The 15,757-nt window shown below is 56.3% G+C and overlaps 1 protein-coding gene across 7 annotated transcripts in view; it reads left to right on the plus strand.

Moving 5' to 3' along the window:
- The window catches only part of UBTF (upstream binding transcription factor), a 49,096-nt gene that overhangs the window by 10,842 nt on the left and 22,497 nt on the right, over positions 1 to 15,757 (plus strand). For 6 of the 7 annotated variants that reach the window (XM_075911199.1, XM_075911197.1, XM_075911195.1 and 3 more), the window contains 7 exons: positions 3,860 to 4,035; positions 5,121 to 5,204; positions 9,931 to 10,086; positions 12,223 to 12,287; positions 13,203 to 13,323; positions 13,739 to 13,849; positions 14,186 to 14,319. In XM_075911199.1, the coding sequence (XP_075767314.1) occupies positions 3,860 to 4,035; positions 5,121 to 5,204; positions 9,931 to 10,086; positions 12,223 to 12,287; positions 13,203 to 13,323; positions 13,739 to 13,849; positions 14,186 to 14,319 (847 nt within the window). The remainder of the gene's footprint in view (positions 1 to 3,859; positions 4,036 to 5,120; positions 5,205 to 9,930; positions 10,087 to 12,222; positions 12,288 to 13,202; positions 13,324 to 13,738; positions 13,850 to 14,185; positions 14,320 to 15,757) is intronic. The other variant, XM_075911198.1, reaches the window with a different exon arrangement.

A 15,757-nucleotide genomic window follows, 5' to 3' on the forward strand; every position in this document is an offset into this window, starting at 1 on the left:
CACTGGCCGCTTGAATTTGCGCAAGAACACTGACGATCAAATGTAAGATTGTCAGTGTTCTTCCACAAATACTATGCTGCTCCCATTCGGGAAAAAGCCCTCTTGCGCAAATGTATTTTTTGCAAGTGTAGACAGCTAAAAACTGTTTTGCGCAAAAAAGCCCTGATGGCGAAAATGGCGATCGGGGCTTTCTTGCGCAAAACCGCGTCTAGATTGGCCATGGACGCTTTTCCACAAAAAGTGCTTTCACGCAAAAGCACCTGTGCCAATCTAGATGCTCTTTTCCGCAAATTCTTTTAACGGGAAAAGCTTTTCTGTTAAAAGCATTTGCGGAAAATCATGCCAGTCTAGACGTAGCCATAATGTTTAACTGTGTAAGTAACTGAATGGGATTTTACATCCCTAGTGTACTCTGTGCCATTATCCAAATGATCTGTGAAGATACCGAATTGAATGGATCCTGGGTAGGTCCTTGTGGGACTCCTCTTGCTGTGCCCCTCCAGTCTGACTGTGAGCAAGTGATGTTTTCTTTCTGAGTATGGTTTTCCAGCTGGTAGTCCCCTGCTCCTCAATTGCAGATTCATATAGGCTCCCTACTTTCCTTGGGAGAAGGTCATGTGAGGCAGTATCAGAAGCCTTCCTAGAGTGGGGTTGCATCCTATCTACTTCTCCTAGCCTCAAGGATTGTTACCCTGTCCAAGAAGGGTATTAGCTTGGTTTGACATGATTTGTTCTTGACAAATCCATGTTGACTGCTACTTATCACCTTGATCTTCCCCGTGCTTACAAGCAGACTGCTTGGCGATATGCTCCATTCTCTTTTCTGGCCTTTGGAGTTGAGCTGAATTTGCCAGGTTTTGTCCTTATTCCTCTTTGTATGGCGAGGTGCTTTAATTGCCCTTTCACACTCCTCTGAAATCTCTCCTGTCCTCCATGAGTTTTCAAAGACAATCGCTAGTGGTTTGGAGATCTCGCCAAGGGTTGTAAGATCCAGCCACTAAGGTCATGTGGTCGGCTCTCCTGCCCAACACAGGCTGGAGACCCTCACTCAGTCGCTCCGTGCATGTGTTGATTGCCGAGAGAAACGAGCCAGGACGATAACGGTGTTTAACTGTCTCCTTCGCCAGGGTTCAGTCTCCCCTTGTTTTCATTAACGTGCGTCCTCACTTCGGACTCCGAACCAAAGCCTTTGCTGCCGGTGAATTGCTGGTGGGCCGCACAGCCGGCTCTGCCACATCTCCCTGCCTCGAGGGTCGGTGGTCGCAAAATGGAAACCGTCACATGTAGAGCACACGGGACTTTGTGCAACCCGCCGCTCTCCACTGATGTGGAGCTCTGACCCCCCAGCTTGCAGGGCAGCCCTTCATCTCCCGATTGCTCAGGCTGTGTACTTGTAGCAAGGGGGACGGCAGACTTGTTTGGACCCTGGGCAAGATGGGGGGAAGGGGCGGGGCCTAGGGCGGAAGAGGCGGGGCTGAGAGAGCCTCTCCCGGGCAGCCCTCAGTGCTCTCTGGGACTCTGGCGGTGATTTAAAGGGCCAGGAGCTCCGGCAGCTGCCATTCCACGGTCGTGGTGGCTAGGAGCCCCAGGCCCTTTTAAATCAGTGGGCTCCAGGGAAATTGCCCCCTCCCCCTATCGATGGACCTGACTTGTAGCTTCTTGGTGTTGATGTCTCCCCCAAGCCCCCCACAGCAATTCTGGGCCCCAGGCACGTACCCGCTGCGCTCGCGTGGACACGGCCCGCCTGACACTGGGCGGTGCTGCTGGGCGCGCTCTTCTCGTGTGGGCAAGGCCTGCCCGGCTGCCTGTGCCACTGCCGGTACCACCCCGCACACGCTTAGGAGCCCGGCGGGTGATTTGAAAGGGGTTCCCGGACGCTGCTGCTGCTGCTGCTGCCACGGGTCCTTTTAAATTGCCCGAGCCCAGGTCAGCAGGCCTGGACTCCTGCTCTGTTTCTGGGGCGCCCAGCTGAGAGAACCCACCGGGTTTTAAAATCAGCAGGTCCTGGCCTCTTTTCAGGGCCCAAGCAGTTGAAGGTGCAACCCCCCGGTGGGGAGGGGGATTCTGAGGAGGAAGGGGATGAAAGCAAGCGAAGGAAAGTCTGGGCTATGTGTCAGGGAGAAGTGCTGCAGGAAGTGAGAGCTCTGTGACCCACAGCGGTTCCCCGGGGCTTTTCCCCCTTTAGCTCTGACTTCTGCCGGCTGAGGGACATTGGAAACAGCCCTGCCAGGCTCCCCACTTCCCCTTTTGCTGCCATCGCTGGGCGCGTCAATTCCCCACCCTCTCTCTGGCCGGCTTCCTGTTTCTTCCGGCCGGCAGGATTAGGGGTTGCCCCCACCTACGCCGAGTGGCAGCGGTGGAGCAGGGCAGCAACCCCCAAGCCACGGGGCGGCCACTTAGACCATCTTAACGGAGGGGAAACGATCTCTGCCCGGGGGCAGAGAGGACCGGTTTGTGCTGCCCCTCTTCACAAGGGGCTGGTTCCGGTTGTTCAAACGGCGCCTTTGCAAAGTTCCAAAGGCAGCAGAGAACAACATGGCCGCTGCTCCTCGTAGGTGACCCACTCAGGATCTGCCCCTGCGCCCCCCCGTCCTCCTGTGGGGTTGGGGCAGCCCTGGCTCTGCTCTGAACACAGGGGCTCCCTGCACTGGGGGAATTCAGTGGGGATGCCCGCTGCCTGTCCTTGAGCCCCACCATGCCAGTCTTGCTGGCCTCCCAAGTGCCATAGCTCAGAGATGACTCGAGCTAATTGGGGCGGCTTGCCAGAGGGTGTCCCCCGCCTCCCTGCGTCTTGGCAGGGCACCCCGCGGAGAGGGTTGGGCTCCCTGGAAGATCCCACCGGGTTGTGGCAGCTTTCTCTCCGCCCATCAGAGGTTCTCAACCTTCCTGCATGTTCCCGGGCTGTGCCAACCTGTGCCGCTCTCTCCTGGGCTGTGCGTTGCCCTGTGCCCTTTTCCACCTCCTGTGTGGCCCTGGGTGCGTCCACTTTGCACCACTGCAACTGTGTCCCTCCCCCGCCACCGCGGACCTCTGCTAGGCTCTAGCATGGCATAAACCAGGGGTGGGGAGCCTCAGGCCCAGCGGCCGCATCCGGCCCCCGGCTTGTCTGGATCCAGCCCCCGAGGCCCATGGCATTGGGGAGCCCGTGCTGGTGCTCCAGCTCCCCCGCTGCTCCCCTGTGAGGCTGGAGCACACAAAATCTACTAGGCTGAGCCCCTCCTGGTTCTGGTGTGCGAGGGGAACGTGAGGGAAGGTCTTTCTGCTTCTCAATCAGGCACCATGTCAGGCAGGGCTTTTTGTGTGCGGCCCTCCCCTAATTGTGGGTCAGTGGCCCCCAAAGCAAGAAAAGTTCCCCACCCCCTGAATAAGTCTTGGGTTAATTGAAGCCCTTCCACACCAAAACCCGGAGCCATGGCTTTCCAGGGGGAGGTTTCCCAGGCTGCCAGCCCGCAGTGCCTTAGACAAGAAAAGGTTCTTGCAAGTGGCCAATAGCTCCTGCCTTGTTGTGTCAAAGAAACACCCTCAATGCTTGCATAGCAATAGCTGCCAGCTTGTCTGCTGCGGCGTTCACCCCCCATCCCAACCCTCTGGCTAATGGAGACACAGCTGGAGGTGCCCCTCCTCAGCCAGTCCAGGCAATCTTCATTACGGTGGAGAATTCCATGCTGGGCCCTGTTGGGTCTCTGCAGCACTGCTGGGGTAAAGGTGATCCTGGCTGCAAGCTGCCTTGCTTGGGTCTGCCGGTAGCTGCAAGGGGCGGAAGGGCTGTCGCGTTGCTGGGGATCCGTAAAAGCTGACCGCAGGGAGGGGCCAGCTGACTGCGAGGCGGTTGAAAGCCTTTGTGTTCTTCCTTGCTCAGACCGTTGGTCCCAGGAGGACATGCTGACCCTGCTGGAGTGCATGAAGGGCATCCTGCCCTCCAACGACGGCAGCAAATTCAAAACCACCGAGTCCCATCTGGACTGGGACAAAGTGGCCTTCAAGGACTTCTCTGCCGAGATGTGCAAGATGAAGTGGATGGAGATCTCAACCGAGGTAACCTCCCCGCGTTGGGCCGTCTCCTGCGGAGGGATGTTACATTTAGATTCATGGGCTAATAGAGTAGTCGTTGCAATTTGCATCGACTAGTCGACAAGGGCGCCTCAACAGCCCCAGGGTGAAAGCGCTGCTGGGAGCACAGGGCCAGCGGGGGACTCAAGCAGTGCCCCGTTGGCCCTGTGCTCCCCACGGCGTTTCGAGGCGGCTGTGCCGCATGGAGCCCGGGATCAGCAGGAGAGTGCCCAGCTGTCCCTAGGCTCCACACGGCACTGCCCCTTTGAAACACTGCGTGCAGCCCAGGGCCAGCTGGGGACTGCATGCAGCGTTTCCCTGGGCTCTACGTGGTGCTGCTGCTTTGAAGCATCCCCTCTTTTTCTCCCCCCTTTGCTGCCTCTTTCTCATAGAGGCAGGGGGGCGAGGAAGCGACGAGTCGACTAGTTCTTCACATCCCTACTCCTGAGGCTTGGTGGAGTAGTGCAGGAGGGTAGCCTAGTGGTCAGAGCAGAAGTATGGGACCCAGGGATGCCCGAGTTCCCTTTCTCGCCTACCTAAACAACCACAGTCTGATTAGCCAGCCACAAGACTTAGGTTTTCCAATCATTTGTTAACTTTCTCCCCTGCTCTGGCTCGACCAATAACTCACTGTGGGCTGCTCCCTTCCCCCACCCCTTGTCCCTATGTCCTCTGCACAGTGGAGATGATCCTGACCAGTGTTACCTCTAATCTTTGCCATCCTTGTGCAGAATAAATTTTTGTAATGTGCACCAAAGGATGTGCAAATGTGCACCACCAATAGAAACAAAGCCTAGCTGAGGGCGCTCTGCTAGTGATCTGGGTGGCACTGGATTCTTTCCTAAGTGGCCGCACAAGCGCAAATCTTACAGGGAACGCTGTTCCTAACCGTACCTGCTTGGTGAAGGGCTCAAACAGCGGCTGGAATTTGCCACAGTGTAAATATGAAACTGTACAACGCTTGGCGTGTTGGCATAGATGCGCTGGGCGCTGTATGAAGCACAAAGTCCCCTGCCCTCCCCCAGCTTGTGGTCTGTCGATCTGTCCTCGATCCCTGCTTATTCTTGTAGGTGAGGAAATTCCGAACCCTGACAGAGGTGATCATGGATGCAGAGGAGCATGTAAAGAATCCTTACAAAGGCAAAAAGCTCAAGGTAGGTAATAGACAGGAGCGGGGCCGACAAATGGGGACCATAGAATCATAGAGACCTAGAACTGGAAGGGACCATAGAATCATAGAGACCTAGAACTGGAAGGGACCATAGAATCATAGAGACCTAGAACTGGAAGGGACCATAGAATCATAGAGACCTAGAACTGGAAGGGACCATAGAATCATAGAGACCTAGAACTGGAAGGGACCATAGAATCATAGAGACCTAGAACTGGAAGGGACCATAGAATCATAGAGACCTAGAACTGGAAGGGACCATAGAATCATAGAGACCTAGAACTGGAAGGGACCATAGAATCATAGAGACCTAGCACTGGAAGGGACCATAGAATCATAGGGTATGTCTACACTGCCACCCTAGTTCGAACTAGGGTGGCAGTGTAGACATACCCATAGAGACTCTAGAACTGGAAGGGACCATTCTGTCCAGGCTGGCAGGATCTCAGCCTTGGGCAGCGAAACTACCTTCACCATCATTTGGAGGAGGGGGAGTTGTCTTCTGTGCTGGAGTCCAGTAAAATGCATCACAAGTCACGTTTCCCAGATGCGATGTTCTCTGGCAGGGCAATAGACAAGTCGATGGATCTAGTGGGGCCATACCAGGGAATTCCATTCCATCTCAGCCGGGACAGCTTCGCTTCCTTATGACAGACTAGCTGGACTTACCCAGCGTTGCCCGGGAAACCGGAGGAACAAAATTTAGAAAAACAGAAGCTGGTCCTGACAGCCTCCAGCCACACCGCAGCGCCAGTGCCTGACATCTGGCCATTATGGCAGACCCCTATGCTTTTCTACTGCTGCATAAAGCAAAATCTCGGACTCAGAAAAGAGGCGTTGCAATGTTGAGAATCAGAGCTATTTGACTTGGCAAACTGAGATACAAAAGTCACAGTAGAAACTAGGTCTCTGTTTCCTTCTCGTGTCGTGAGTCTTGGAGCCATGAAAAGCACAGTGGAAGGGAGAGCCCCCAAATCATATAGAGGCCCCTTTTCAGTAGTGCGATGCTTTGCTTCCTATCAGATGGTATTTTTGCTAATTACCTTTGTAGAAGCTAATGTTTTTTGGTAGGGACGTAGGGGAGAGGCATGCTGGGCCTGCAAATTCTCATCCAAGATCTGAGTATAGGGATGCCTCAATCCATGGGGTTGGCCCTACTGAATCGGAGAGATTTCAAGGTGACACCGCAAACTCTTCTCCCATCTTTTTGGATGAAACTATGAGTCAACTAACTGAGCCTGCTGGCACCTCTGTAGTCCCTCCTCCAGCACCACCCCCTTGACCAGCTGCCCCTCCCATGGACTGCATCTCTCCCCCCGCTCCCCCAGGATCATCCAGTATCAAACCCAGGACCAGTGCTGAGATTTGAGGGATCCCCCCTCCCCCCACCTTGGATTAATTTCTCATCCACCCAGCATCATCCAGTGCTGCCCCTTGGGCCAGTGCCCCTCAAAGGAGACCCCCTCCTCCCGCCATGGGCTTCATTTCTCACTCTCTCCCTGCAGGATTGTCCAGCCCCACTTCCTTCATCCCCCTACAATCCTGCCCCCCTCCCACTTGCCCCCAATGGTCCAGCTGCACCCCCCTACAATCCTGCCCCCCTCCCACTCGCCCCCAATGGTCCAGCTGCACCCCCCTACAATCCTGCTCTCCCCCCACTTGCCCCCAATGGTCCAGCCCCCCCGGACCAGTCCCCCCCCGATTCAATCCCCCCCCCCCCCGTTCTCAATCACCTCCGAGTCTCTGATGCGCCTCCTTCCGGACATTTTTTCAAAGTGGCAGCTGAGCGGTAACACCAGCCCTGCCCCCTCCGCCTAGAGCAAGCCCCGTTAGCCCGCCCACCCATTAGTCGGCCGCCAGGCCCCGAGCCAATCGCACTATTGAAGAGGGGCCCCCATATGCTTCCAGCAATGACAGGGAAGCCACTTGTCCCCGCACTGCCAAGCTCCGTGCAGCCCCGGGGGAGGCGTCGGTCTCTCCTCTCTTCCCTCCCACAGGACCTTAAAACCTTCTCCTGGAGGAAAGGTTCTCCCATGGAAAGTTTGGTTGCGGTTGCTCTTATAGTGTCCAAGTTATTAGAGCACAAAGATACAAACATTCTCCTTTCTATATTAGAGTAGATTTACCCTGTGTCGCTCGGGTCCTTCACCCAAATAAGTTTTGTTTTTCTTCATTTGAATCATTGCTCTGGGGTGGGGCTGGGCACGAGGGGTTCAGGAGGCAGGTGGCCTGGGGAGAGAGAACTACCCCAACTGTGTCCCAGTGTAGCAGCTTGGGGCCAGGTGAAATACACCTGTACATGCAGCGGGCACAGTCAAGGGAAGGGTTCATGTCAGGCCTCTGAAATACAGAGTAGAGAGCTTTCCCTTTCCCCTCCCCTTCCTGCTGCTGACCCAATGGAGATTATAATTAAAGTAGCCAATTAGCCCGTCATAAGACGGGATTTTCAGGTCTCTCCTCCATGTCGGTCTTCCCTCCTGAGCCTCCGGTGTCTGTCTCTCTCTCTCTCTCTCTCCTTCCCCTACTGCCTCCCCGTCCCTCTCTCAGTTCTCCTCTGCCTTCTGCCTCTCCCTCCTTCTCCTTCCCCTACTGCCTCCCCGTCCCTCTCTCAGCTCTCCTCCGCCTTCTGCCTCTCCCTCTGTCTCTCTCTTTCTCTTCTCCCCCTCCTGCCTCTCACTCTCCCTTTCTCTTCTCCTCCTCCTCCTGCCTCTCACTCTCTCTCCGCTCCGTCTCTCTCTGTCTCTTTTCCCCCTCCTGCCTCTCACTCTCCTCTGTCTCCGTCGGGGATGCACGCTCGTCCAGGCCCCACCCCCTGGGCGTGTACGTCACCGCCCCGCCCCCCCCTTGCCTCCTGCCGTGGTGCTCGGCTGACTTCTGCGCCGCTCAGCCGGGCCGCCGCGTGGGAGCAAGCGGCGCAAGTGGCCGTTTGAGCCCCGCGCTCCCCATGCAGCAGCCCCGTACTGCATGGGGAGCGCAGACCCCAAACAGCCGCTTGCGCTGCTGAGCGGCACAGAAGTCGGCCAAGCGCCACGGCGGGAGGCAACAGCGCCACCCAGAGGGAACAGCCAGCGTTTCAGCGTTACAGAGTCACAGACATTGGGCTACTATATATATGATACTGTGTAGAGATGTGGTCGCCTCATCTCAGAAAAGATATTTTGGCATCGGAAAAGGTTCAGAAAAGGGGTTTTGGAACAGGTCCCATATGAAGAGAGATTAAAAAGACTTGGACTTTTCAGCTTAGAAAAGAGGAGACTAAGTGGGGATAGGATAGAGGTCTATAAAATCATGCCTGGTGTGGAAAAAGTGAATAAGGAAAAGTTATTTACTTATTCCCACAAAATAAGAACTAGGGATCACCAAATGAAATTAATAGGCAGCAGGTTTAAAACAAAAAAAAGAATGTTTTTCTTCACTCAGCGCACAGTCAATCTGTGGAACTCCTTGCCAGAGGATGTGGCGAAGACTAAGACTTTAATAGAGTTCTAAAAAGAGCTAGATAGATTCATGGAGGTTAGGTCCATCAATGGTTATTAGCCAGGATGGGTAGAAATGGTGTCCCTAGCCTCTGTTTCTCTGGAGGTGGGTGACAGGGGAGGGATCCCATGAGGATTCCCTGTTGTGATCCCTCCCTCTGGGGCATCTGGTATTAGTCACCGTTGGCAGACAGGACCCTGGGCTGGATGGACCGTTGGTCTGATCCTGTGTTGACCCAGTTCCCATCTCTAGCTCCTTGTTGCCCCCCTGTGGTCATTCTGTTGTATAACTGTCCCACCTACCAGACCCCTGTCCTTTCCATTTTACGAGAAATGGTTAAACTCCACGCATCTCTCGTGAGCCCCAAACTCCGGCTTTGCCTTAAGTTAGGATAAGAGGAAGCCGCATACCAAATTTGGTGGTCCTAGTTCTTGCCGTCTAGGCGGAGTTCTTGAACAAATGGACTCACAGACAGAGAGATATTTCTAAAACATATAGTAAGAAGATGATGATCACACTCGTCTGCTTCCTAATGCTGTAGAAGATTAGTTACCTCAGGCCTGTAAAGCACATTAAAGGTGGAAAGCTCTGGGTAACAGCCACGTATGGTGACCATACAAACTATGTACAGCAGACGTGGGGATGTCATTGATAGCCTGTGTCTAGGTTTAGACGGGGACCTGCGAATTGGCTGTGGGAAGCAACATGGCCTAGTGGTTACAGCACACAATGTCCGTTCGGATTCTCGGGTTCTAATCCCAGTTTTGCGGTTGACTCTCGGCATGAGTGAAATCACTTCCTCATTTCGTGCCTCAGTTTCCTTTTCCCTATCTTTTAAAATGGCGAATGTCCCACAAGCTGGGCCGTGAGGCCTAACTATGTGCATATTGCTTTGGGAAGCCCTGGTTTAGCCTGGATAAATCAGTGAGATTGTTACTTACTTGTTTGAGGTACTTGCGTGGGCCTCGTTACAGTAGCATCTGAGCACTTCGCAGCCTGCCATGCGTGTCTCCTCTAGGCCGGGCTGTTCCCCTGCTCGTGTCACAGTTGGGGAACCAAAGCACAGGGCCAGCTGCTGAGTGACTTGTCCTGGGTGGCACCAGGAGTTGGTGGCAGAAAAGGGAACTAACCCGTGTTCCAGGCTGGTGTGTGGCCCATCGGGCCACCCGTCCCCATTCGAGGACGCAGTGTGTGTAGGGAATGTGGATGTCTAATTGTCCTCTTTCCCTCAGAAACACCCCGATTTCCCCAAGAAGCCCCTGACACCCTACTTCCGCTTCTTCATGGAGAAGCGAGCCAAATATGCCAAGCTGCACCCCGAAATGAGCAACCTGGATCTGACCAAAATCCTGTCCAAGAAATACAAGGAGCTCCCCGAAAAGAAAAAGGTAGGTGGAGCCTACAGAGCACGGCGTCGGGGAGCTCGTCTCTCTTGCCTGCAGGCACACGCCCGTCCCTTCGCTGTGAGGGTAAGTCTAGACTGCACCCCTCTGCCGGAAGAGGGATGCAGATTAGGCTGGGCGAAATTGCTAATGAAGCGGGGATTTAAATATCCCGCGCTTCATTAGCATAAAAATGGCCACCGCTTTTTTCGGCACGGAGCTTTGTCGGAGGAAAGCGGCAGTCTAGACGAGACGCTGGTCTATCGCTAAAGAAAGCCTTTTCCGATAGATATCTCGTTTTACGAGGCATAAGGGATCTGTCGGAAAAGGCTTTCTTTAGCGATAGATCAGCGTCTAGACTGCCGCTTTTCTACGACAAAGCTCCGTGCCGAAAAAAGCGGCGGCCATTTTTATGCTAATGAAGCGCGGGATATTTAAATCCCCGCTTCATTAGCAATTTCGCCCAGCCTAATCTGCATCCCTCTGCTGGCAGAGGGGTGCAGTCTAGACATACCCTGAGTGTGCGTAGCCAGATCCCCCTGTAGTCAATGGTGGAGGGATGCTTTGGAGTCTACCTGTGCAGGGTGAGGATTCACGGGGGCAGCAAGTCCTTAGGACAGGGCCTGTGCAGAGAGGCAGTGTGGCCTAATGGGCAGAACACTGGGATTTGGGAGTCCTGGCTCAGCTGCTGGCTTGCTGGGTGACTGTGGGCAAGTCACAGCATCGCACCGTGCCTCGGTTTCCCCCCTGCTCTGTACAATGGCGATAAGGACACTGAGCTCCTTAATGAAGCGCTTTGAGATCATTGAGTGAGCAGCGCTGAACGGAGCCGGGAGTTGTCAGCCTATGACATATTGAAACCATCCTTAGTGCACTTCGTGTTTCCCCAGATCTGGGATCGGTGGGAGCGTGTTTGGTACGGCGAGGAGAAGGGCCCATCTGTGGTGTCCACCGTTTTTTCTGTTGCCATGGCAATGGAGCCTCATAAGGCTACAGGGCCAGCTGCGGGGCGGGGCTATGGCTAATATGGGCTAGGCTCTGAGTCCAGGCTGCCCGTGTGTGGGCTCAGAGGCTCTGTCTGCAGTCGCTCGCCTGGCAATCAGAAGAGGTTGGAAACGAACCGTTCGCTGTGTGAAATGTTGGGTCTACCCAAGAGGCCAGCCCTGGCTGGTTCCATCCCATGCCACAACCCAGTGGCCGTCCCAGACCAGCTGCCACCCATCCGGGGGCGTCAGAGGATCCGCTGGAGAGCGGCAGAACCCACCAAAGCCCATCTCCCTCCCGCCCCCGACGCACTTGCTGGGCATACGTGCAGAGCGGCACGCGCTCTCGGCTTTGTATTGAAGCCCTGACCTGTTCCCGCAGGGGCCGCCGCGCCAGTGACATGAGACAGTGATAAACGTCCCTCCTTGCCACCTGGCGCCAGGTCCTGGTGGCGTGAAACCAGGCCGCGGTCTGCCTGGCTCTAGGCAATGGCTAGGGAGCAATCGCTCCGCAGCGGCCCACGGATTCAGGGCCCTTTGGGACGAATGGGAATTGTGCCTCTAACCCCCTTTGGCTGCTTTGGAAATCTCAGCCCCTAGCTGCGAGGGGTGTTAGCAAGAAGTTGACTACTCGCTTCCCTCCCACCCCCTTGCTGCCTCTGCTGGGGGAACAGGAGATGGTGCTGGGGGGAGCCAGCTTTTAAAGCCGGTTCCCCCCAGCACTGTCTCCGCAATGCTGCCTCCCCCGCTCCTCACAAGTCCCTGCTGCCTCTAATAGACTCAGCTCGGGCTGGTCCAGGTTGCTGTGCTTCTGCATTTTAAATATAATAAAAGCCCAGGGCTCTTACTACATTTAAAATGCAAAGCCACCGCACGGGTGGCTTCCAGAGCCGGCGTGAGCCAGGGCTGCTGAGTTCCCGCTTGAGCCGGCTCCGGGAGCTACCCCTGCTACGGCTCTGCAGAGCGGTCCTTATCGACTAATCGCGTGGTTGATGCAAATTGTACCGACTACATGATTAGCCAGATCACCGCAATTTAGCTAGCTGCCGTTTCAGGGCCCGATCCTGCAGGGAGCTGCACGCCCTCAGCCCCTGTTAACCCCAGCAAAACCCATGGCTTCCCTCCCCTGTTAAATCCCCGGCTCCTTTGTCCCACCCAGATGAAATACATCCAGGACTTCCAGCGGGAGAAGCAGGAATTTGAGCGGAACCTGGCAAGATTCAGGTAGGGCGCCGTCCAGCAGCCTCTAACCGAATTCATCAGGACGATGCCCGTGTATCTGTAAAACGCACAGGGGGGAGCCCCTTGTGGGTGATTAACGAGGCGAGTCTGACGAGGTGAACGGGGGGAAGGACGGCCGAGTCTGATTGGTTTCCTGACAGCTTAAGACTCACTAGGCCACTGGCTTCAAGCCGGGAGCCCCGGCAGGGGGGCGGTCGAAGGCTGTTTCTCTGGCAAAGCAGCCATGCAGTGTGGATATTGGGGGCTCCAATGGAGGAGGCCCAGTTGATGAGGTTCGTAAATACACTAAAGAGATCCCCCCTTGCAGTGTGGACACGATCTCTTCCAGCCCCAATTCCTGTGATCCCTTGACTCCCTTCTTGGGCCCTCCCCCGCCTCCTAAGCCCTAGGCCCTGATCCTCAAAGGCATTTAGGCTGCTCACTTTCATTAGGCTCATGGGCACCTCAGTCTTGAGGGGTTAGGCCAGGGGTGGGGAACCATTTTTGGGTGGGGGGGCCACTGACCCTCAGAAGAATCAGTTGTGGGGGCCACACAAAAGTGTGAAGCAAAAAACCAAACTCCTCACTGAGGAGGCCCCCAACTGAGGAGGCGAGAGACCCTCCCCACATTCCCCTCTCATACCAGAGCCTAGGGGGGCCCAGGCTCATAGATTTTTTTTGTGAGGGGGGATGGCGGGGGCTGGAGCACCGGCGCAAGTTCCCCAATGTTGGGGTGAGCCCTGAGCCCGGGGTGGGGGCCAGATCCAGGCAAGCCAAGGGCCTCCTCCGGCCCCCAGGCCTTAGGTTCCCCACCCTCTTAGGTTCCAACCCAAGATGCCCCAGGGTGGGTCCCCAGTGGACCAGTGCCAGGGTTTCCCTTTCTGACACGCGCCCTCCCTCTCTTCCCGCGGCCTGAAGGGAAGACCACCCAGATCTTATTCAGAACGCCAAGAAGTCGGACGTCCCCGAGAAACCCAAAACCCCCCAGCAGCTGTGGTACAATCACGAGAAGAAGATCTACCTGAAAGTGCGTCCGGATGTGAGTTCCTCGTGGAGCTGTGACACTGAGTGTGGGGGGGCGGGGGTGTCTTTACGCTGTGGGAGGGAGGGGGAGAGAAGCCAGGGGGGAGAAGGGGCCTGAAGGAAGAGGCACCAAGCAGAAGGCCTGTGATGTCCAGACAGAGGTAAGGAAGTGGCTCCGTGTGTCTGGGAGCAGACCCGGTGCCCGGTTTTCGGCACAGCCCTGGTTTTGCTGAGGCTAGGGAAGGGCAGTGAGGAGCCCAGGCCCGCTGTGTTTCCAACCCCATTGGCACAAGCCAGAGCAGTCAGACCCCCTAGCGCAAAGGCGACTCCCCTCCCATGGCCCCTGCGAGCTCGGCTCGCTGGCGGGCGAGAGGGCGGGCGGGGCCCGCGATTCCCCCCCTGTGCCCTCACCTCTGGCTTTGGGTTTTCAGGCCACCACGAAGGAGGTGAAGGACGCGCTGGGCAAGCAGTGGTCTCAACTCTCCGACAAAAAGAGACTGAAATGGATTCATAAGGCCCTGGAACAGCGAAAGGAGTACGAGGTAGGGAACAGTCACCAGTTCCCCTCCATCATCTCCCCGGCCCGGCGGGCGCCACCTCTAGGCCACCAGCCGAGGGGCGTTCCGGGAGCCGGCCCCTCTCTGTAACCAGCCTGAGGGGTTGCTGTTCGAGGCCCCTTGCTTTCCACGCATTGTGGGACTAGCCCGCAGCCCCGGTAGCTCAGAGCCTTCCACTGCAGAGCTTGGGATCCTTCGCCTCTCGACAAGAGGGGGCAGGTGGGCGAGGCGTAGGGAGGTGACTGGCTTCTCTCCCCTCCCCGCGCTAGAGGTGTCGGCTTGGCCCCCTTAACCCGCCGGCTGCTTTGCCCCCCTCTGCAGGAGATCATGCGGGATTACATCCAGAAGCACCCGGAGATGAACCTGAGCGAGGAGGGCATCACGCGCTCCACCCTCACCAAGGCAGAACGGCAACTCAAGGACAAGTTCGATGGACGACCCACCAAGCCGCCTCCGTAAGTGCCTGGCCGGTGGGGGGCTGATGTTGCTTTTTCTTGGGGTTGGGGGAGCGCTCACGCTTTCCAGTCCTTCCTCCTTGTGGGTCCAGGGAAACCAGGGCTGGAGGAAGGCAGTCTAGGGCACCCCTGGCATGGTACCCACAGCTCTGCCCTCCCTGGCTTGTCCCCACTGGGCCTTTCCAGCAGCTGGGTCTACCTGCTTGGGAAGATGGTCAGGCCTCCTGTGCTCTCCGCCTGCTACCCCCAGAGCCCTTTGCCGGCAGGGGTGCCCCAAGGCAGCGAGTCTTGGAGTCGACGCCCCGCCGAGCTGCTGTGCCAGGCGCTCCGCAGACTCAGGCTGACGTGGCAGTCGGGTCTCGGTTTCGAGCTTTGCTTCGCAATCGCGCGGATTAGTCTCGAGAGCTTCAGCCTGGCTCGGCGTTTAACATTTAGATTGGCCTCGCTATCCCTCAGGGGTGTGGGGGAAAAGATCACACCCTAGGGGCGCTACGGTTAGGTTGACCTGATAGCCGGTGTCGATCCGGCTTGGCAGACGAAAGAATTCTTCCATGGACCTGGCTGCTGCTGCTTGGGGAGGTGGGTTAACTGCCGTGGGTGCGTTTATGCTGCTGCAGTACGGTGGCTTGGCCGCAGCGTAGCATCCGTCATGTGGACGTCCCCTCGGGTTCTGAGGAACCGTGTGACTTAACTCCAGTAGTGCCGAGGTCGTCTTCTGCGAGGAAGTGCCACCGGCTCCTCGTCATCCAGCCACGTTCCACGGGGGTTGACACACTGGCTGATCCAGATTTTGGAGAACAATATAATTGGGATTTTATCCAGAAAGTTTTTCCCTTCTCTTTTGCTGCACAGCTGAAATGCAGCCACCTCTGGGGTTGAACATGGCAGGGGATGCGAGGTAGGGCTGTAATAGTGTAGTCGATTCACTGTTAAGCAAAAGCTTTATAGGGTAACACTATAGACTACACGCATTCCCCCTCTTCCCCTGCCAGTACATTTTTTAGCAGTCTTGCCAGCAGCTCGGCTCAGTCCTGGCTTGCGCCAGGTCCGGGACCTACCCCTGCTGCGGCTCTGCATGTAAAGTGCATTAGGAGCTAGGCGGCAGGCAGCCTGGCTCAGTTCCGGCTCATGGCTCCAGGAGCTCAGCTCAGCTTCCCCCTCCTCCACTGGACAGGCAGGGGCGACAGGCAGCCAGTCCATGACAGGAGCTGGTTTTTAAATTGGCTCCCCTCGCAGACCAGCTCCTGCTTGGCACCCCACGCTGCTGCTTCTGATACAGGCAGGGGTCTCCTGAGGAGTGTGACTGGAGCGCCTGGCTGCCAGCCCCACCCCCAGGGACTATAGAACAGTTGAGTTGCTGCTAAGAATTCATGCGCTGAATTGACTAGTCAATTGACCGATATTTAACATCCCTCCTGGGAGGTGAAGCGGAGGGAGC

This window comes from Pelodiscus sinensis, chromosome 29 (assembly GCF_049634645.1).
Source record: "Pelodiscus sinensis isolate JC-2024 chromosome 29, ASM4963464v1, whole genome shotgun sequence".
NCBI lineage: Eukaryota > Metazoa > Chordata > Testudines > Trionychidae > Pelodiscus > Pelodiscus sinensis.